Here is a 23176-nt window from a genome sequence, read left to right as displayed (position 1 = left end):
TGGCGGGACAAGCGAACAAAAACATTTTCAGTTCTGTCCCCCCTTTGCACAAGTGTTTCTGCAAAGCACGGGTGTTTCACTGTCTTTGTTCCATCTTTAAATTCATCAATTCACCATTCATACTCGTCCTCGCGATTAGAGCTCTCGTCACGAAAACACTCCAGTCAAGGTCACGCCACCCACCTACAGTGTTGCCAATAAGCAACAAATTCAACCGACGAAATCAACCGCATTCGTACAACACGCGAAGTGTCGACCAAGCAGCTTAGAAGAAGTGTGGCAACCCTGGAGGGCCAGGGGGGAGCTTTGACCTTGACTGGACTGTTTTCGTGGCGAGAGCTTTAGTAAAGTAGAATATCCAGTTCCGGACAAACTTAAAGAAACTCAGAGCTCTTCCTCGCAATCTTGACGATGCGTGAACGATAATGAAACCACGAAGTGTGCCTTCAGTTTCAAATTCATGTTAGGACACCCACGTAAAGATCGGAAAGGAACAGGCCGCAAACATAGCCCTGAGCTATTTTCCCCTGTCGAGCTTTCGGGGGAAGTAGAGGAGGTATTGTTGACACTTTTCTAATGTTCCTAGAAAAAAACAAGAAAAACTAAGTTTTACCCAGATGTTGAACTTCTACTAGGGGATCTCCGATAGCGCAGTGACTTACAATCAAGATTTTCTGTAATTTATTTCCGGTTCAGTGGTTTTAACTGCAGATCAAGCCCAAAGGGGGAACCCCCGATAAATGCCTGCCTCCACCGCCATACATTCGGAGGTATGCGCTATTGTCCCGGTGCCTTAAATTATACCGGAACGTCAGTTACGCGAAGTTATGGCTCTGGGCCGAAATAGCGCGTGAACAACTATGAACAACTCTTATATCACAGTTTAGTAGTACTCGTTATGCAATATAAATATAATCGTCTACATGCTAAAGATGATAAGCGAGGCATTACGGGACGAAAATGCCGGCATCTGCGTCATGTCACGCGCTATCTTGGCCCAGAGCCAAAACTACATTCTTCTTTTTACAAGGATCAATGATTATTCGGAATCTGGAATGGTCATTGGTTTACAAAGAAAAATGTGAGTAGGGTTAAAATTTCCATTTAATCTTGGTTTCAGTGTAACCGAGGCTTAAGATTGGAAGTGTTCGGTCTACAATTATTAATCTTTAGATCTTAAGGAGAACAAGTTAGTAAGAGAAGGTTAAACGAGTATAGTGTACATAATGAAATAAAAGTTATTATGTTAGGTGTTCATGGTTGGCATAAACTTACTAATTGGGTGTGGTAGGAAGTTTATAACCCTCTATTAGTTATTAATTTAATACTATTAAAAGTTCTACAACACCATGAATTTGTAAAGGGCTAGTAAGAAGTCTAGAGATAGTAAATAAAGGAAAAGATACAGGATAAAAGTATCTTACTGGTATAGTGAGTACTGGTTCCACTGTATATACAATTTTCATATACAATGCTTATACTCCTACCTGTGGCACACACCATGATAACTCAGTAATTTAACACAAATGTCACCGCTAGCCAAGCATGTCCCTTTTAAATTCAACTTAGATTTAATAATTAGAATATACAACTGGCATCATGGCCAATAACCTACCATTCGCACAGCATTTTCCTGCATGTGATTATTTTGTACCTGTAAGCAAATGTTGGAGATTAGAATAAGGTGTGTTAGAACCCTAAACCGATTTATTGTAATAGTACTGAATGAAGCTAGGTAATGATAGAGTTAACTAATGAAGAAAAGTACAGAAATTTAGCAAGGTAATGGTGAAACGTTCATTAACAAGATTAACATTTGCCAATATTACTATTAATTATTTCATTAATAGTAATATCGAAAGATCAAAATGTTAATTACCAACAGTTTGCAAGAAGCATACTTATGATGTTAATCTTCAATTCTGAATTACAGTGCTTGAAGAACTTTGTACAAGAAAAAATATTTATATTACTTACAGAAATTAACTTTTAACTAGAACCATCGACACAAGCTTTTCAGTCTTTCTAAACAAATAAACCGATTAGAATTACGAACAAGTCAAAAACAAAATATATAAGATTTTCACTAATGTCCTAATTAATAATCTATTGAAATGTTTGGCTTTTCTGAAACTCAGATATAATTAAGAAAAATTGAAAATAATACATTTTTTTAAAAAATAAGACATTGAAATCATAAGTATGGTTTTAGTAATAATAATAATAACAACAATTCTTTATGAAGCGGGCGAGTTTCAGCGTATAGAGCCGGCCCCCGTGGCGGAGTGGTTAGCACATCGCGCTACGACGCCAGGGGTCCCGGGTTCGAATCCTGGCCTGGGCATGGATGTTTGTGATTGTCCATCAATTTCATCATAGCACCACTCATCCCCATCTTTGCAAAATAGCCAAAAGTTGCACAAAAAGCGTAGTAAAATAAAGCAAATCAATCAATCAATTCAACGTAGAGTTTCTCTCCCACTAACTCTTGGTAATATTACAGAGACCTATATATAGAGAGCAGTAAGCTACATAGCGCTACATGATCGTAATGCATACACACACACACAACTGTAAGAGATGCAAAATTAAAATACAAATAATAATAATAATAATAATAATAATAATAATAATAATAATAAATACGTCTGATAAGGACGTGTTGATACCGCATTCTCTGCAGACTAAAAATGTTCCCCTTCACTTCTGTTCCAGTGCCCCGTGTTGTCTGAAATTTATATTATCTCCCTACTGTCCCTATCAAGAAATTCAACACTATTAAATATTACCTCTCTGCTTTCGCCACTGTATGTATACGGGCTTCGCCTTCATGATGATACAAACACTGACTTAGGGTAACGACGATGAGTGCAAGAACGCCGTGCATCTGGCAACGCAGGGGAAGGATTACATGGCAAGCAGCTGATTGCATCGCCAGAGAGTTTTTCTTTTGTTGGTAAAGCAGTATAGATTAGTTACTTGCAAGAGTACCTTTTCCAATACTGGATCATGGTGTATAAGACACTTGTTCCAGCATTGTGTATTCGTAGAAGGAAATCTTAAGGGAGAATACGTAATAGTTACAAGTTACCTCTTTCCTACAATGGAAGTTGTAGAGGTTCCTCTCTGGCGAATTAGCCTCCGATGGGGGAATGAACCCATACCCCGTTGACGTCATGGCCATGAAGAGAACCACGCAAATGCAGAAGGGAACGGTGAGGACGGGAAGATGAATCTGAAAAAGAAGATGCACGAGATGAAATCATCCATTACACATTCATATTTTTAATGTTTACTTGTTTTACGTGGCTGTTGTCTCCTTAGTTCAATGAGGATTAATAATGGCTAGGTGAAATTGACAAACACAAGGAAGCATGCTGGGAATCGAAAGTGGGACCCGTGGGTAAGGTCATCCGGTGATTTTCTTAGGGGGCTCAAAGCGGGGGAGATGGAATGGAGGATGCTGTCCCCAAGTTAAGAAAATTGTCATAAAGAATCCCTCCTACTAGGATAATTTGGGTAGGCATCTTTCTACCCATTCATTTTCTCCATGTTGATCCATAAAAACCATCCCTCCACTTTTCCCCAAAGTAGACAAAGCACCTCTCCCTCCCACCCATTCGGCTAGGAATTTCCACTTCGAGCACTGGGGGCAGAGTAAGATTTCATACTTTTTATTATTTTTAATCATAAAATTGAAATTAACTCAAAACACATTGACGTCGTTCTGAAGTTCAGGCTTGAGTCGACTATTTAAATAGAAACTGAATTTGACTTGCTGCCTTTCCATAAACATCTATCACTTTTTTCAATTATTGCACTTTTTCACGGTACTTAGATGTCAAACAGAGACCACTTAATCTGCTGTGTTTCATGGCGCCCCTCATTCATATTTTGACGCTACAAGTTTACCATTCGAATAATATGAAGCTTCTCTGGTGTCTCGGGGGAGGAGGGGAGGGGGGGCAAGAGCCCTCTCCAGTCACCACTTGCGCACTTCTTTTCCTTCTCCTGAGACAGAGTACACAAATTTTGAAGTTAGATACAGTAGCGCCAAACACTGCCCATGAATCACACGTTTCAGAACGATAGCAGTAACCAATACATTACAAAAAGTAGTCCTTATATTAAAGCGACCAATCAGAACAGACGCACTAGTATTTGAGTAGTATTATACATTAGCATGGATATACATTAGCATGGATGATGTTGGTCTCTATTAACTGTAAACACAGTTAGACAAGTTGAAATTAGATGAAAAGTTATACTTACTGGATGGAATACCAACTGTAGGACGTGCTGCAAAACCACGGAGAACACAGCACTGAAGATTGCGGCCACTGTAGACTGCCAGCTCACCACGTAGAACACTGATCCTATGGCTGCTGCACACACCACTGCATTGTACCCCCACAGTCCATCGTACACCATGGTGTAAGGTGGTTCGGCCACCAGTAGACCTTCAGGAAGGAAGATGATCATAATATTTGACCTTGAAACGTTAATTCGTGTTTTCTTATGCATGCTGGGAGGAAAGTAAGACCAGAGATAAACGTATTATACTTAGGTATTGACCTGAGGCAGGAAATCATCTTCGCTGTGAATTTCTCTCCGGAAGAAGTTTGAGCATCCTCCGTTGAGAGGCGCCACTAGCACTTTTGCTTAAATTTCTCGACGAACAGTCAACAGGAGATGGCGCTCCTAAATTTCAACCCTGTGGGGAGGAAATTGACTCGGTAAGCGTGACGTCACCAAAGCCACTGCCCCGGATATATGTTTCAAGACAAACTTTCACGCGCGAAGTCTTGGAGCTTTGGCATAATACGTTTATCTGTAGTTAGACTATGAGATGACGCAATCTCTCCTATTGTGGCGTTGGATGCGCAGTGACGTGCGTCTGCACGTAGCAACGCGCGAAAAATGTAGCCTATGTAATAGACGTATACAATGTATTCTATGTAATTCACATGGACACATTGTAGAACTGAAATAGAAATAGCTTTCTTTTCAAATTGTAAAGTAATGCGAGAAGTGCCTTGCATTCATCTTTACAACTGCAAGTAATTTCTGCTATGTACAGTCATCAGCAACAAAAATAAGAGACAGATCCTGATATACTCGCATCCTTGCATGGCGTTATGCGTGTTGCCTAACTACGGCAAAGAGCAAAGTTTTCAATGTAAGTTCGGCCACCGCAACAGTACAAGACTCCATACTATAGCCGGCGTTACTCCCGCCTTCCAATAGCATTAAGCAGAGGTTCCCGAACTTTTTCGTTTCACGGCACCCTTGGCGTTTTAAGATCTTTCCAAGTCAGAATGTAGGCCTATCTAACATTTGCAACGCTCAATTAGTGGTGTTTGCTTGCCTTAAGTTAAAAAATAAACACACATTTCAAATTTACAAACATATATTTGGAACAATCATATAATTTCACTGAAAAAATTGGAACATTTCGTGGCGCTCCTGTAAGCCAGCCTCGGCACGCGCACACTTTGGGAACTACTGGCATAAAGCATAGGTGGATTTCAAGAACGTGCTCGACTGATTGGCTGTTTCGAGAGGCTGCCGTGATGTGTAAGAAAGGCAACCCCACATGTGGCCAAATGACGCAACAGCTTAGATAGAAGGGGAGGGTTCACGCCGGGTAATACAACTGCTCAGGTATAATTTTGTCTTACATTTCACTTCTTCCCAACAGCTGATACTTGAGGGATTTTTTAAATCGTAAATGTGATTGTTTTCAGCTCGCTAAGAACTAATGTGATTCCTTCAAACAGTGTTGTAAATTAATTTATAGAGCAGTAGTTTACATTGTATGCACAGACTGTGTAAGCTAGAAAGGAGATTTCAAACCGATGCGACAATTGGCAGGTGATGTCGACAATCAATAACAGAGGGCATTCATTGTACATTGTCAACAGAATTAGCCTGAACTTGCAATTGTTACACGTTTGGAAAGAGAACGCTGAATTAGTTATAGTTACGAAAAATTTCCTGCATAATACCTAGTGCAATACGTTAAATATTTTTCATAATTGGTGAATAAATATTTCTTTTGTTTCACAATTGCCATATATTTTTCTCCCTATCTTCTTTTCAAAATGGATGACTCGAACGAGAATGCGTGAATATCTGATATGTCAAACTATTTTCAACTGGACATACTATGGCATTATTACATATGATACTTCTTCCAAACATTTTTGAACACTACTTTCTAGTGTAGTGTAAATGTAAATTGTGTATGTAGACTATGTAGATACATACAGGCAAAGACTGTAATCTTAAACTTATAGTGTACGACACATAATGAACCGTGAAGATTAACTGTTTCTTCTTCCAGCCAAAAAATATTACGTCACCATAATCGCGCCAATACTGGAACCAATCAGATATCGTTTCAAGAACGGAATCTTATTCGATACATAAAACTGGCGGGAAGAACACAGTTACACCTCACTGACTATAGCAATAACTGGAAATAATAGGTAAAATGAAGTTAATTTTAAATACCTGCGCATGTGCCAATAACAGCTCCCATGAAGCAGAAAGCGCAGAGGATGGGCGAATAGAGGGCCACAGCCAGATATAATACAACGGAGCTTGCAATGTTCTGTTGGGCAAAAATCTGTGCCATGGAATATATGAACCCAGTTCCAACCTGCAAGAATAATAACATTATACCTGTCTTCCTAACGATATATTTTTTAAGTAATTGAGATACCTTAATTAAAAAATAAGTAGATTCGTTACAGTTAATAATTTATTGAAGGCATTTATACTTGCTGTAAAACTGTATTTCGAAGCCCTTCCGAACTGTAAAAATCTTTTTGAAACGCAATCACTGTTAGAAGTTACCGTAGAATTACAGTATCCTACCGTTGAAATTAAACAGTATACATGTAAATTTTGCAAAGAAAACCGGTAAGCAACCGTTTTTTTTTTTTGTGTGAACGCATTTAGTCACCTGACTGTGTAGTGGCTAGATTGAAAAAATAAACATGTCGTCGGTATACATTTGAAATATTAAACCACTGACGCACACTCATGCATGTTATGCAGTACAGTATTAAGAGATGAGAAGAGAAATACGTTCAATTTTAAATTTGAATAATTTAGCTCTGATAAATGTAGATAATGATTATACAATGCACAATAAATATAGTATTTGTAAAACCTGGACCATTAAATTAACATTAATTAGGCTAATTGTGTGTATATATAACCATTAATTCTTTTAAAATGGGCATGGTCATTTTCACAATAGTTGGCTGGTAACGAACAACTGATGGTCTTAGACCTTTTACATTGTATGTAAAATCGCGTTTAGCCTAATTTTATTCATCCTGTACATGCAATCTTTTTGAATACGGGGTGTAAGGGGTGATTTTCCACGTAGTACACCCTGGACTGCATTTTGCAGACAAACGAGGCTCTGGCGACTGGCCCTATGGCCAGTTTAATTCTGTGTGTTGTCCTGTTTTTTGTCCTTATGTGTGCTGAGTGTCCGTTTACAGCCTCAGCTTTTAACGGAAGTCAGAAAATTTTAAGATTTTAGTTATGCAACGTTAGAGTTGTTATTTGTAACGATAAGGGGCTGGACCCCGTATAATGTGACGGGTGCAAAATAGCCTAAGTGCTGACGCACCCAAAATTTTAAAATCAAATTCCAAAAAAATCAAATTTTTGAATACAAAGCGTCTCGTGCGTACAAAAGTTAGAATCAACCCGTATAAAAAATTGTTTAATTTGATTCACCCTGTACATATCTTTTAAATATAAATCACTTAGTGTATACCAAAATGTGATTAACATGAATCACTCTGTACATAAAATCGTATTTTGTTCACCCTGTTTATCCTTTTAAATTTAAATCACCTCCTGTACAGCCTACCGAAATGTGATTAATATGAATCACCCTGTATATAAAATCGTGTTTGATTTGATTTACCATGTACATATCTTTTAGATAAGAATCACATCGTGTATACCAGAATGTGATTAATATGAATCACCCTGTATAAAATCGTGTTTAATTTGAATCGCCCTGTGCCTATCTTCTTTAACATTCTTATTGTGTGTGTTTTTTTTGCTACTTATTTTGCATCGATGGTTACCCTTACCTTATCCCACATTATACCGTCGGGAATTACTTCTGGGATTGCTGTAGTAAGGTTGCCATTTTCAAGACCGACTGAGGCAACCGTGACGGCCGCCTCGTTCCTTGGAATCACACACTGGAAGAGCATCAGCTGGATCATGTTGAACGGAATGACCAGGAATGGAATCCTCATCCTGTCAAGTATATTTCCCATTGCAATGTTCATGTAGACGCTGCAAGGAGAGAAAAGGGGATATTGGTACAATAGCAAGAGTTCTATCAGAAATGTCGTTTTCCGTTAAAAAAAAAAGGCTTGTTCTAAGTAACTAAAGTCCGAATTACACGGAACTGAATTTTCAGTAGGAATGCCCTAGTTGGCGCTCGACTCGCTACCCATTTGCTAGTTTTCGCCTCACACGATACTTTTTACCGTACTTATCGATAGACTTTTGTTCCCATAAGACATTGCACAGAGCAGACAATCTGCAGAGATGGACTAGCAATTTAAAGAATGTTGTAGGAGCTGCTTTGTGCTTTTATTAAAAATTAAAAAAGAAAAGTATGAACTAGAAATTGGCTCGAAAAAATATGGTAATCAATGCGTACCGAACAAGCATTTTAATTAACTCGGGTATGCATATTCATACATGAAATTCGCAGGATTCTTCACACACACACACACACACACACAAAATTAATCATTTAATACACTTGTAATAATAAGGTTTTTCATTTTTGGCTAATCATATTTGTCACGTACACATCTCATCGCTTTGCATAAATACCTAAATATTAATGAACTGAACACGAATGCACTGCACGCCAACACTCGGAAACCACAGACAAAAAACTCTCCTTTGCAAACTCACAGATTATCTTCACATGGTCAAAATTTGCTCTGATTGGCTGTTCCACAGAATCCAGTCAAGGAAAGCCAGTAGCAATTACAACATGTCCTATTCCTCCAAACCAGTCAAGCATCCGGGCAGGGAGCCAGTTCAGCTCCAACTAACTGGATATCCAATTCCGTGTGATTGGGCCTTAAGGGCATCCGGAACAGTCTTCGCCCGGCTTTTCCCTCCGTGTCAGTGTTGCCAATTAGCTCTCTTAAGGCCAGATCTGGTTCTTTCGTGCCCCCGTGTCTCACTATGATACCATCACTGGTTCCGGCCCACATATACCAACTTTTGCCATGATTATACATTTTGCACGAGACGTGATATTGTTATATTGGCTGCGTCGCCCCATCCCATCTTATATCCCCAGCTACTTTTTTTTATATAGCGCCGTGTTGACGTGAAATTGGCATAATATTGTTATCAGGGAATCCTTTATTTTCGTTTTCATACGACCATGGGATGGATGATGCCGCCGGATCTAGATGGTGATAAATAAGAATGCCCCCCACCCCTTTGACAACTAACATTACTCTAGGAAGCACTTCGTAAATCTAGCTCCTTGAAAGTAAGTTTTAACTCCATTTAAGGTGAAATTTAGCTCTTTTATGCGCACCAGGCTTGGCAACACTGCCAGGAGGCAAGGAGAAATGCATTGGGCATATGGGAATATTTTTTGATTTGTTATCTTGGGAATATCAAACTTCCGATGGAATAGAAAATTATATCAACAGGAAGAGGGCAGTTTGAAGAAGTGTTTGCCCAGCAGAAAAGTCGAAACTCCCATTTGATTGCCGTAACGTGATGTTGAAATTGATTCCCCATAAGGAATACATGGGATCCGAAAATTCTTATTCGTCATATTTTTTTACAGGTCGTATCTAGCTTAATAATCAACTTTGAAAAACGCTTCGACCTGCCACATGTGGAGAAATTCATTCTCTCTTGTACCCTCACGTTTTTCTTCAGTAGCATTGCCCATTCCGACGATATTCAAATAAATGCACACATGGTGCGTAACTGTATCTCCTCGCCTTAAGTCACAGTTAGTAGCTTGAAAAATTGACTGTTACGAGTGACAAAGTTAGTGTTACTAATTTGAAATATTGACAAAAAAGTAACTTGAGTTAGCGTTACTAATTTGAAATATTTACTGAGTTACAGTTACTATTTTGAAAAATAACGGAGATAGTGTTAGTCTACTAATTTGGAATATTGAACGAGTTAGTTACTATTTTTGAAAGTAACGGAGTTAGTGTTTCTAAGTTGAAAATATTTACTGAGTTACTTTCACTGTTATGAAAAGTATCGGAGTTACAAATTTGGCTGAGTTATAGTTACTGTTTTTATACATTTATTACTTTGAAAATTAACGGAGTTGGCGCTACTGAGACATGCAAATTTTACTGGTGGTGCAGTTTAATTTACCCCCATCGTATAGAATAAATAAAATGAATGTAATGACAAACAATTACACTATTATCATCTCTTTACAAGGAAGTATACGCACACTATTAAACATTTTGTTGTACAGAATATCGTGTAAGGCCCTTGCGCCGAGAGGTAAAAAATTGTGGGGGAAAGAAGCCCATCTCCTCATGGATGGAACCACCTACCGTTCCTTCTGCCATAATTACAATGCCACGATGCACTGTTACTCGCTAATCAGTAGACGAAAGGTTTCCTATTGCACGAACGCTACCGACGAAGCATCCTGTCTATCTCCTTTCCGCCGCTCTCGCTGTTCGCTCTGCAGTCCACGCGTGCATACGAGAGCGCTCTTCCACGAATACGGCGAGTTACCCAGACCTGATTTGTGTTGTATATTTTGATTGCTTCCCTACAATAGACTTGACTTTCCATATCTATTTTCGCTCACACGGTACCGCGGCATACGAGGAACATTCGCCATCTCTATCATGTTATTGAAGCAAGGCTGTATCTGATTGGTTGCTCCCGGCATCCAGAGACGGGGCAATTTTAACGCACAATTTAGCTGGCAAGATCAGTTAGCTAACTAGTTGGAAATCAAGCAGAAAGTCTTAATTCTAGTTGTTCCTTATTCAGTGTTTAACGATAAAATTTAACTCCATGGGCAATCGACTTCACATTTCCTAACCGACTTGAAGTAGCCATTTCTACCGAAATGTCCCAATCAATCCAAATTCATTCAATCATTTCATTGTTCACTTCCACTTGTTTCTTCAAGCTGTTTTCATAACTTTCAGGTTTGACACAGAGGTGTCAAAAGTGACTGACAGATGTCGCGATATTTCAATTATTAAGAAATTCTCCTGCATAAGACTTTTACTTCATACCCTGTTTGAACAAGGAACAACGTTTGACTAATTTGTATGCAAAAATCATAAAATTACAATGATTGCTATATTTAACAATATTTGCTATTGATTTTCTTGCTGAAAATACAACTAACTGCATGTATAAACAAGTTATAAACCTTTGTTACCTAGGAAGAAACACTTGTAGAAATTTCTATTTTGTTTTAATTTTGTGCTCAACTGGAACGACGTTATGGCGTTATTCGATATGGCGGATGTCACAAGCTATTACTATGAAATTCGATTTTGTAGAAAAGTAGATTTTAGTAGTGCTGCTATATGTAAATGAGAATGTTAATGTATGTGTAGTTTCTTGAAGTATTTTTTTTTTCGTTTTCTACGAATTTGGAACCCTTCTATGTATTGGGTCACTCTAATGATGATGAAATACATGATTGTACAAGCAATGCTGAAACGACCAACTGAGGATTCGAACACGGGACTTGTTCTTTCGTAGCACTCTGTGGTAACTACTCTGTCATTATTCGTATTCTTCTTCTTCTACATTAATTTCAGTCTCATTCACATTTCCCAACTTACCATAACACCGATGCAATGATCATGTATACCCATATCTTGGCGTCGACGGGCACGTTGTACAAAGCAGGGAGAAGGGTGAAGGTCACGTCACCTATCAGTGCAGTGTTGAACATCAAGTGGCCTGTTTTAATGACGGATATTGGCTGCTGCAAAAGCTGAAAGCGAGAGAAAGGACAAACGTTATTGTCAAAATTACACTTAAGAGGATACTAGTGCTTGTTACGTTCGTGCAGGGGCGTCACCACTGGGTGGGCTCTAGCCCACTTTAAAATAGTCTCAGCCCACTCGTCTGCCCACCCAAATAGAATAAATACATGGTATATATTGTTTAGATAACGCAAAGTAACAAGCTGGTGAATAATTTTTATATAAAGAACACAAAGTGGCCTTATCAATTGACTACCATAACTCCGTTTCACTTCAAAAGTGAAGAACGTTCTACAGGGTGTATCAGAAGTCCCTTACCACCCTTTGTAAAATCCGCAGTGATGTATTTTCATGGAATTTGATATGGGCGATACAAAACAGGCCTAGGGGGGCACCTTTTGGACTACGACGGGGACGGTTCCGCCATCTTCATTAACTTCAGTAACTTCATTTGGTGAATAGTTATTGGCAACTGAAAGTGATGTTTACCTGTTACAGAATGTGCTCAACATGTTGTCCGTGCTGGGCAATGCACGTTGCAGACGCTTCTCCCAATGTCTGTGGACACCGAGCAAGGTATCTAGTGAAATTTGCTCAAAGGCAGCCATGATACCGTTGTCCCAGATGACGAAGATCACGAATTTTACACCATAGCCTTAACTTGTCCCCAAAGGTAGAAGTCCATTGGAGTTAGGTCTGGTGATCTGGCAGGCCATTCAACTGGCCCACGTCGATCAATCCATGCACCAGGAAATTGTTCATCCAGATACTGACGCACTTGGACGCCATAATGGGGAGGCGCACCATCTTGTTGAAAAAACCTCAGAAATGTACCATCTTCCGACAGTATCTGTTCCTGTAGCATCCCCAGGTATCATTCCGCATTTAAATTTCCTTGAATGAAAAAACGACCGATTATCCATGTTTTCCATATGCCTGCCCACACCATAATTTTGCCTGCACCGGTCATTTTAGAGGGATCTGTCCATGAGGGTTTGTCATGCGACCAATAGCGCATGTTTTGCCTATTCACCTCCCCATTTACGTAGAAGTTCGCTTCGTCGGAATGGAGTATCTGCATAGCGACGTTTGGATTTAGCCGTACTTGCGCGATAGCCCACTCGCAAAGCTGCACGCGGCGATCTGGATCGTCCTCGGAGAGGTGTTGCTGCATTTGCACCTAATACGGATGTCACTTGTGCCTCTGTAGCACCCTGTACATTGAACTGTGACTCGTAGCACATTGCATTGCTATACGACGTGTGCTTCGCTGCGGTGACGTCGAGAAGGAGTCCAGCACTGGCGTAGCTGTTGCTTCATCCGTGACTATCCGCGGTCGTCCACTACGCGGTCTGTCCAAGACCGTGCCCGTCTCCTCGAATTTGGTTAATAACTGTGCCACTGCAACATGTGACACAGGGTGACGTTCTGGATGACGCAGGTTGAAATCGGCAGCCACTGCACGGGCACTTCTCCTACCGCACAGTTTGACGATCTGGATGCGTTCCTCAGTTGTTAATGGCATGGTTCAGCACCTGCAACAAACAGGTGAGCATCACTTTCAGTTGCCAATAACTTTTCACCAAATGAAGTTACGTGAAATCTGATTTCAGATTTGACATCCTGACGAAATTCTAGACTATGGTCATGTATCACATGACCCACCTATCATTAAAAAAAAAAGTTTGATTCAAGATGGTGGAACCAAGATGGCGGCCGTCCCCGTGAGATACTTCAAAATGTGTCCCCCTAGGTCTGTTTTGTATCGCCCATATCAAATTCCATGAAGATACATTACTGCGGATTTTACAAGGGATGGTAAGGGACTTCTGATACACCCTGTAGATTCTTCATTAGGTTGGTTTCCTTTCATTAAAGTGCGCCAAAATCATGAAATTAAACTTTTAACACATGTAAAACCAATGATTAAAACTACAAAAATAGAAAAAAAATTATTGGATAAATTTGATCAAAATGGTTATTCCAGAATTCTTTTTACTATTCCGGTAACTGTGCCTAAATGAGTTTTGGTAAATTAAATATTTTTTAATGTTATCAGCCCAGGGCGAGCCTCAGCTACTGGGCGGGTCGCAAGTGGCGGATAGCGAACGGCCATCAGATATGGTGGTTAGCTGCGAATAAGGAAATACCAAATAAGCAGTCCCGGACCGAGGCGGTAGTGCTGTTGAGGTCTGGGGAGGAAGGATTATGGCAAGATCATCCTCATAAAATCCCAGAAAAGCCCTATAACAGCGCTACGACATGGCGAGAAAGTGCCGCCATTAAATAAGCACTGCCCCTGCTGCCTTGCAGGGAGGAGAGGGATCTCCAAAGGCTAGGGGAAGGTCACCCCAACAGAAAACCAAAGGGTGGAAGGAACTCTTAAGCATAGAGAAGCCGATCCTTCTAAGGGGAGTAAACCCCTATCAGAAAATCCCAGGTCCTCCAAGGAAGTGGAGGTTGGAGCATAGAGCCCACAAAAGAAAAGGGGAGAAACATCCAAACCCCATTGCTGGCATAGCAGCAATAAGAAGGCAGCCCCTTCACTATGCTAGGAAGCTGCAGGCCAATCACCTATACTTCTTAAATATAGATGATTAAAAGAAAAGACAGAGAGTTGGCCGGACGGATCTACAGGAAAGACAATTGGCGAGGACTAAGGTATACGACTTTTGGAACTTGGAACATCAGAGGCCTTAATGGAAAAGAAGTTGAAATAGTAAAAGAAATGAAGAACACCAAAGTAAAATATTTAGCCCTAACTGAAACCATGAAAAAAGGAAATGGAGAAATTGAGTTAGATGACGGATATGTACTGATATATAGTGGAGTACCGAGAATGGAAAGAGCTAGAGGAGGGGTGGCACTTCTGATCCACGAAGAAAAGAAAAACAATATAATAGATTGGGAATTCATAAGTGAGAGAATAATGACTGTTAACATTAAAGAAGAAGAAGAAAATATAACAATGATAATAGTTTATGGTCCAAATGAAGATGACACAGTAGAGAATAAAAACATGTTCTATGATTCACTACAGAAAATCATAGATGAAAGAAAGGAAGAAGTACTGATAGTAGGAGACCTAAATGGAAGAGTAGGAAACAATACGGAAGAATGGAGACAGGTAATAGGACAACATGCAGAAGAGACATTAAATGATAATGGTACACGAATCTTAGAATTATGTGTAACAAATGACATGGTAGTGGTAAATACTAAATTCCCACATAGAGAAATCCATAAATACACTAGGGAAGAACCAACAAGAAGGGAAAAATCTATAATTGACTATTTCATAGTAGAGAGAAATACGATGAGAAAGATAAGATGCCAGAGTCAAGAGAGGAGCGGAAATTGAGAGTGACCATAAACTATTAATAATGGAAAGAGTAGTACAAAGAAGTAGAGTGGTAAAAACTAAAGGGAAAAGAAGACAGGAAAATCAAAACAAAATAAGAATAAAGGCATACAAATTAAAAGATACAAAAGTTAAAGAAAAATATCAGCAACTAATAGAAGCAAAGATACAAGAGAAACATGAAAAGGAAGAAAGAGATGTAGATAAGTTGTGGGATGAATTTAAGAAGATTTTGCTACAGTCTGCAGAGGAAAGCTGCGGGGCAACATACATTGGAAACAAAATGAAAAGAACGGCATGGTGGACAGCTGAGCTGAAAGAAGAAGTCACGCACAAGAAAATACTGTCGAAAAAGTACCTATCAGTTAATGATTTAGAAAGCTTCGAAGAGTATAGGAGGCAAAGGGATATAGTTAAAATGAAAGTGTTAGAGGCTAAAAAGAACTCGTGGAGAAAATTTGGGGAAAGTATGGAAGAGAACAGCCGAGAAAATCAAAAACTATTCTACAAAGTTTTAAAGACCATGAGAAAAGATAAAGAAAGCCCATTAAAATACATAAAAGGAAAAGATGGTAAACTAAGAACAAAACCAGAAGAAATCATGCAAAGATGGAAGGAATACTTTGAAGAATTGCTGAAGGATGAAACACAAACTAACAGGACGGAGGTTCAAACAGGAAACGAAAGAACAGAAGATACAGAAATGGAAGATGAAGAAGAGGAAATAAACGATATCAAAATAGAAGAATTAAAAGCAGCATTAACGAAAATGAAGTTATTTAAGGCTAGTGGACATGATGGTTTAACATCAGAAATGCTTAAATACATGGGAAATGCTGGAGAGCAACTGTTTTTGAACCTACTGAATGTTAAAAAAAGAAAACTGTACCGAAGGAATGGGAGATATCAGTAATAATCCCAATCTTCAAGAAAGGGGATAATAGAGAATGCAGAAACCATCGGGGAATCTCATTGCTCAGTGTGCCAGGGAAGATATATTCAAGAATCCTGAAGAATAGACTCAGAAAATATGTCGAAGAGCAATTAGAAGAAAGTCAAGCAGGCTTTAGACCAGCAAGAAGTGTACAAGACCATATTTTCACCCTCAAACAAATAACAGACAAGACAATAGAATACAATAAAAAGGCACATGTATGTTTTGTAGATCTACAAAAGGCTTTTGACAGAGTTCTTTGGAATGAGATATGGAAATCTTTAGAGAACAAAGAAGTGGATAAAAATCTAATAAAAGCAATCCAAAGTTGGTACAAAGGATGCAGAAGCTACGTGAGGACGAGAAACCACCAGTCAGAGGAATTTGAAATAACAACAGGAGTTAAACACGGAGATATACTATCACCATATCTATTTATAATCCTATTAGATGAAGTAATAAAGGAATGCCATATAAAAATGAAACAATTTCATGTAGGATACTGGAATATGAAATCAATTAAACTAACAGAGCTCATATACGCTGATGATATTATACTAAAAGCTAATACACAGGCTAGTTTACAATATAACCTAAATATTCTTAATGAAGAATTAAAGAAAAAGAATATGGAAATAAATACAGAGAAAACTAAAACAATGATAATTAGCAGAGAAAAGACAAACCATAAGATAAAACTGAATAACCAACCTTTAGAACAAGTGACAAATTTCAAGTATCTTGGAGTAATTATAAATAGTCAAGGAAAAGAAGAGGAAGAAATAAGAGATAGAATCATGAAGACAGGAAAGCTATATCAAATGATAAACCGAGGATTAATAGGCAACAATGACTGGAAAACACCTGCAAAGTGTACAAACAATGGAAATGAGGTATCTTCGAAGAATAAGTGGGAAAAACCAGGAAAAATCGGATAAGGAATCAAACCATCCGGCAATCTTTAAATGCTCAGCCACTACAAGAAACAGTTGAACGTAATCAACTCAGATGGTTCGGCCATTTGAGCAGAATGAGTGAGACGAGACTGCCAAAGCAGATATGGGAAGCACGTCCACAAGGAACAAGACCAAAAGGAAGACCAAGAAAGACATGTAGTATGAGTGTCAAAGAGATTTTGGAGAAACGAAGCATAAGATGGAAAGAGGCACAGGAAAAGGCGATGGACAGAAACGTCTGGAGAACTGTCTGTAACCCCTCGACACCGGCAGGTAGAAGAGGACGCGACTAAGTAAGTAAGTTAATGTTATCAGTTGAATGTAATTTTTCATTATTGCGTTTACAAGCTTTGTTTGTCTTGTAAAAGCGTATATAAACTTTTCTTTAACCGATGAACGCTTATTTCGCTTTATTTTTATAAAATTTTCATTTTTTTTACAAAATACAGGAAATTTGTCTATTTTTAATACTAATAAAAATTGCATACAAAAATATTTGTAATAATTGCATTATACGTATTAATTTAATCCATGAACATGAATGCTCCAGTACAGCACAACGTTGATGGAGCGGGAGGGGGGGATGGGTAGACATCGCTCCACCTTGAAACATTCCTAGCGCCAGCCCTGGCCATGGCTACCGGACCAGAGATGCTCTATCCATCCTTGAGTCCACCCCAAGAAAAATTTCTGGCGACGCCACTGCGTACGTGATCTCATAGAGTTTATCTTTGTATGTTACACATATGAACACTTAGAATGTTATATATCTTTGCAAGTTTGCAACTTCTACACACGTTTCCATAAGGTACCTTATACACGTTTTCTTTGTTCTTCTCAGTCTCCTTGATTCGCCTCTTCCTTCTCTCTCCCTCTGTCCGTCTGCATTTGTGTGTCTTTATCTAGCTATCTTTCTCACCTATTACTTACCTTTCTCATTCTCTCATTCCTGTTCTGTCACTTTATCTTTGTGTGTCCGTTTTTATCTGCATTTCTTTTCTTTTATCTACTTATATTTCTTCTTGTTATTTTTCTCTCATTCTCTATCACTCGCCATTCTTTCTTTCTATATGCCTCTTGTCATTATTTACCCTTTTCTTAACTTATACCCTTTTCTAAACTTTCTATATCTCTGTCTCTTTCTCGTCCTGTCATTTACTACTCTCCCTATAACTTTCTTTTACCTGTGTCCCTTTCCTCTCCCTCGTTCTGTCAGCTTCTACTTTTCCCTATAACTTCTTTTTGTATCTGTTACCCTTTTTCTCTCAGTATCTCCCTTCCTCTTTCTCTCTCCTTCAAACATTTTCTACCCTTCTCCATAACTTTTTACCTGTGGTCCTATTTCTCTCAATATCTCCCCCACTTGTTTCATCCTCTCCGTTCGTTCTTAATTTCTTTTTCGTTTGCTATACTTGTTGTCCTATCTCTCTTCCATATTTCTCCCTCCCCTTCCGTCTCGTTCTCTCTCTCTCTCGGCAACTCACTGCTAATCTTTCCTCTCCCTTTAACTCTTTCAATACCTCCATTTTTCATTTTCTTTCTCTCTCTGTCTTGCTCACTCAATTTATATTCCCCTTTAACCTCTCTCTCATTCATTAACGGATATATATAGTCTGTACTCACCACTGCAACAACTAAACTTAATATCGCCGTAAACACAGCCGCCCCTGCCGCTGCTGGGGTGTGGATGGCTATTGCTGTGATGACAAGCGCCCCGCTGATTGGACTGTTGGAAAATAGAATCTGTAACAAGAAAGGCAACAATGTCAAACTATTAATCCAAATTAACATAACGACATTAACTGATAGCCACAAAGCGAGAGCATTTGAGGTCAAATACTAAAAATATTATACTTAGATATTGAACTGAGGAAGGAAATCATCTTCGCTGTGAATAACTCTCCGCAAGAAGTTTGACCATCCTCCGTTGAGAGGCGCCACTAGCACTTTTGCTTAAACTTCTCGAACAGTCAACAAGAAATGGCGCTCCTAAATTTCAACCCTGTGGAGGAAATTGACTCGGTAAGCGTGACGTCACCAGTCATTGCCCCGGAGGTCAAATACAGCGTGTTCAATTTAAAATTGTACCGCACTCTGCACATTGACGAATACCTAACGGAATACGTTTATTTTGTTTATAATGGTAACACGAAGGTGTGGGGACATATCTGTTAGATCATGTGTTTTACACATATGAAGCATGGTTTTATCTTGTTGGATAAGTCTGTAGCCAAAATTAGTGGCAGTTCACCTTGAAGAAATACATTACCATGCTTATCGCTTTCTGTAATGGTAATACAAATGACGTATCACTACTACTATTTCATGAAACTGAATGCTATCATCTTAATCTGTCAAAGCTCACATTGGCGTGCGCAGAAGGGGGGCTGAAGAGGCTACAGCCCCCTTCGAAATTTTGAAAAATCAACATTTGAAATAAAAACAGTATAGAATTCGGGGGGAAAACCAGAGTGATGAATGCAACCTCTCCTTAAAATCACCACATTTTTGAGAGAGGAAAATTTGTAATGCACAAAATATCTTATTGTGTATGCCGCGCCCTCCCATTGAAAGCAGCTGTGCAGTATCCACCTTTACAATTCCAGCCCCTCCCGAAAAATAAAATCCTCCGTATGCCATTGCACACACACACGCACGCACGCAATGAACCTTACACAGCCAAATCCTCGAAGCAGCGTGTTGATGAACTTTCCTACAACCCACGGCGAGGCATTTGGCTTCCTGTCAAGGTAATCGGTAAGTCCTTGGTGAGTTCCTATGTAGTTCATCCATTTTGGTACCTGCAATAAAAATAAGCACAGATTTAATACAGCCAATCGAGGATGTGGCTATGTGGGTTGATATTACGACTCATGGTCTTTTCCTCTTAAGTAGGAAAGTCAATTGCTCTGTCCGAAATATCCAAAAAGCAGTCTTTAAGTATGGTCTTGTTGGAAGTGACGTCACCTAGTATAGTGTAACCCACGAGTTTCTGCCGCGATCGGCGCTGCACAATGCGAGAAGCAGTGTTGCTAATCCGTTCGATAGAAAAATCGCTACAGAGCGCCGAGGCACAGCTGTTACAGAAATCAGCTCTATCTAACGTTGAGTTTTGAACGCCATGCATTATAACCAGGGCTGGGATTGATATGTAGAGTCACAAGCAGTTCTGGGTTGTAACAATCTCATTAACTTTCAATGGATTCGTTACAACCTAGTAGTGTCCGTGACTGTACATACATATGGACTAAAACTTCGCTAAATATGGACTAACACATGCGTAAAATTACTCAAAATGATGCAAAGAAGACATCTTCATAGTGATTCATTATTTGTGTGATTTTGAATAAAGTAAAAGAAAAAAATTCATTGCAATAATGGACCTGGTGGCATTTTAACTCTTCACTCCCAATAAGCCCGTACATACTGGAACTGCAACGATATGTGATTCCTCCCTACAAATTTGAATTTGAATATAAAATTTTCGGTGCGTCAGCACTAAGGCTGTTTCGCACCCATCACGTTATACGGGGTCTAGTCCCTTAACGTAACTGTAATGTCATACAACAAAAATATTAAAATATTCTGACTTCGGTTAAAAGCTTAGGCTGTAAAGGGGCACTCAGCACACATAAGGACAAAAAACAGGACAATACACAGAATTATATTGGCCATAGGGCCAGACGCCAGAGCCTCGTTAGTCTGCACAAAGCAGTCGAGGTTATACTACGTGGAAGTGAGGTTGACAATTGGGTGTACTTGGTTGGCCGCGGTGGCTCAGTCGGTAACGCGTCTGACTACCATGCTAAAGGTCCCGGGTTCGATCCCCGGCCGGTTCAAATCCGGGAACTTTTCTAACGGTGAAAGCGGCCCCGGCGCCCACCCAGCGTCGAATAACATGGGTACCTGGGGGAAACCCTGGGGGGTAAAGGCGGTCAGGGGCGTGATGCTGATCACATCACCCCCACTCACGACCGGATCAAGAAAGTGTGGGGCGTTACCCCCACACCCCCTATACGCCTTCATGGCGTGGTGCTATGCACAGGGGCGCACTTTACCTTACCTTACCTTACGTGGAAGTGAGGTTGACAACTGGGTGTACTACGTGGAAGTGAGATTGACAACTGGGTGTACTAGGTGCAAGTGAGGTTGACAATTGGTGTACTACTTGGAAGTGAGGTTGACAATTGGGTGTACTACGTGGAAGTGAGGTTGACAAGTGGGTGTACTACGTGGAAGTGAGGTTGACAATTGGTGTACTACTTGGAAGTGAGGTTGACAATTGGTGTACAACTTGTAAGTGAGGTTGACAATTGGTGTACTATGTGGAAGTGAGGTTGACAATTGGGTGTACTACGTGGAAGTGAGGTTGACAATTGGTGTACTACGTGGAAGTGAGGTTGACAATTGGCGTACTACTTGGAAGTGAGGTTGACAACTGGGTGTACTACGTGGAAGTGAGGTTGACAATTGGGTGTACTACGTGGAAGTGAGGTTGACAACTGGGTGTACTACGTGGAAGTGAGGCTGACAATTGGGTGTACTACGTGGAAGTGAGGTTGACAAGTCGTGTACTACGTGGAAGTGGGGTTGACAATTGGCGTACTACTTGGAAGTGAGGTTGACAACTGGGTGTACTACGTGGAAGTGAGGTTGACAATTGGTGTACTACGTGGAAGTGAGGTTGACAACTGGGTGTACTACGTGGAAGTGAGGTTGACAATTGGTGTACTACGTGGAAGTGAGGTTGACAATTATCGTACTACTTGGAAGTGAGGTTGACAACTGGGTGTACTACGTGGAAGGTCACCCGTTACACCCGTCGTCCCTAGACATGTGATGGAGGCCAGACCATAAGGCCAGAGAGGGAGAGGACGACCAAGGGTTCAATGGGAAGAGTATGTGGAAAAGATAGGAAAGAAGAAAGGGAAAACAATGCTGGAAGTCCGAAAACTAGCTTTGGACCGGAAAGTGTACAGGAAGTGGATGATGGAACTACACGCTTAATGACAGAAGGGGATGGAGAAGAAGAATTTATTCTCGCGTTTAATCTCATGGCCAGAGTTAGGATTTTTAGGTGCGCACCTTTTTTTCGTAGTGAAAGTGAGACCTCTCTGGAAGGACTCAGTGTGTGAAATGTTGCCTCAACGTGAGAATGGAGCTAATTTTCCAGCACCTTTTTTCCCCTTTTTTGATAACCTTTCCCCTTCCCTCCCTTTTCTGGGACATTTATCTATTTTCCCCCTTTTTTGTGTTCTTAATCGCTTTTCCTCCCCTTTTTGTGTCCTTTTACTGGTGTTAAATATACTTCCTCAGCAAATCATTGAATTTTTCTTTTCTTTTTTCGTGACACTTTTCTCTTTAAGATCTTTTCACATTGTTAACTGAAATTAAATGTATTTAAACTGTGCTTGATTGTTGCCTATTTGAAATCAACAATGGAAAGACCGCTACTGATATACACCAGATCGCCGTTATTTTTTTTAAGATAGAAGGAAGAAGGAAACGCAGTTTGGTCTTGGAAGCAGTGAAGCAACAATGTGTTTCTGAAGTGGTGGGTTTCACGTTTCATGTGTGCGCAGTGGACAGATATTGTTTGTGGATGTAAGTTCCTTACCTGCTTTTTCACTCTGTTAGATCCTGTTAGTGCATGTACTTTACCATGCCGAAAGTGCCCAGATCCCGATTTCTCAGTCTGGCTCAAGAATTTAAGCACGAGTTCATAGAAAGTGATGGAACTGTTATTCGATGCACGGTTTGTGAAACTGGAATCACATTAGATTAAAAACACCAGAGAGATCGCATCCAGCAACATATTTCCAGCTCTAAGCATCGAAAGAACATGAATCTGCAAGGAAGTAAATCTCGGCAGCCTCTCTTACGCAATGCATTTGAGCTG

The 23176-nt window shown here is 39.8% G+C and overlaps 1 protein-coding gene across 2 annotated transcripts in view; it reads right to left on the bottom strand.

Moving 5' to 3' along the window:
* Positions 1–23176, bottom strand: part of LOC145991168 (urea transporter 1-like) — a 102735-nt gene that overhangs the window by 1456 nt on the left and 78103 nt on the right. For both annotated transcript variants that reach the window (XM_083127007.1, XM_083127006.1), the window contains exons 2-8: positions 19953–20078; positions 18901–19020; positions 11880–12034; positions 8127–8337; positions 6517–6664; positions 4273–4460; positions 3092–3235 (exon numbers count right to left, since the gene is read on the bottom strand). In XM_083127007.1, coding sequence (XP_082983133.1) covers positions 3092–3235; positions 4273–4460; positions 6517–6664; positions 8127–8337; positions 11880–12034; positions 18901–19020; positions 19953–20078 — 1092 coding nt within the window. The remainder of the gene's footprint in view (positions 1–3091; positions 3236–4272; positions 4461–6516; positions 6665–8126; positions 8338–11879; positions 12035–18900; positions 19021–19952; positions 20079–23176) is intronic.

The sequence above is a fragment of the Lepisma saccharinum genome, chromosome 8, assembly GCF_977018435.1.
Source record: "Lepisma saccharinum chromosome 8, izLepSacc3.1, whole genome shotgun sequence".
In the NCBI taxonomy this organism is placed as follows: domain Eukaryota; kingdom Metazoa; phylum Arthropoda; class Insecta; order Zygentoma; family Lepismatidae; genus Lepisma; species Lepisma saccharinum.
Note: the sequence above shows the minus strand (reverse complement) of the source record. Positions and strands in the feature narration are given on the sequence as shown.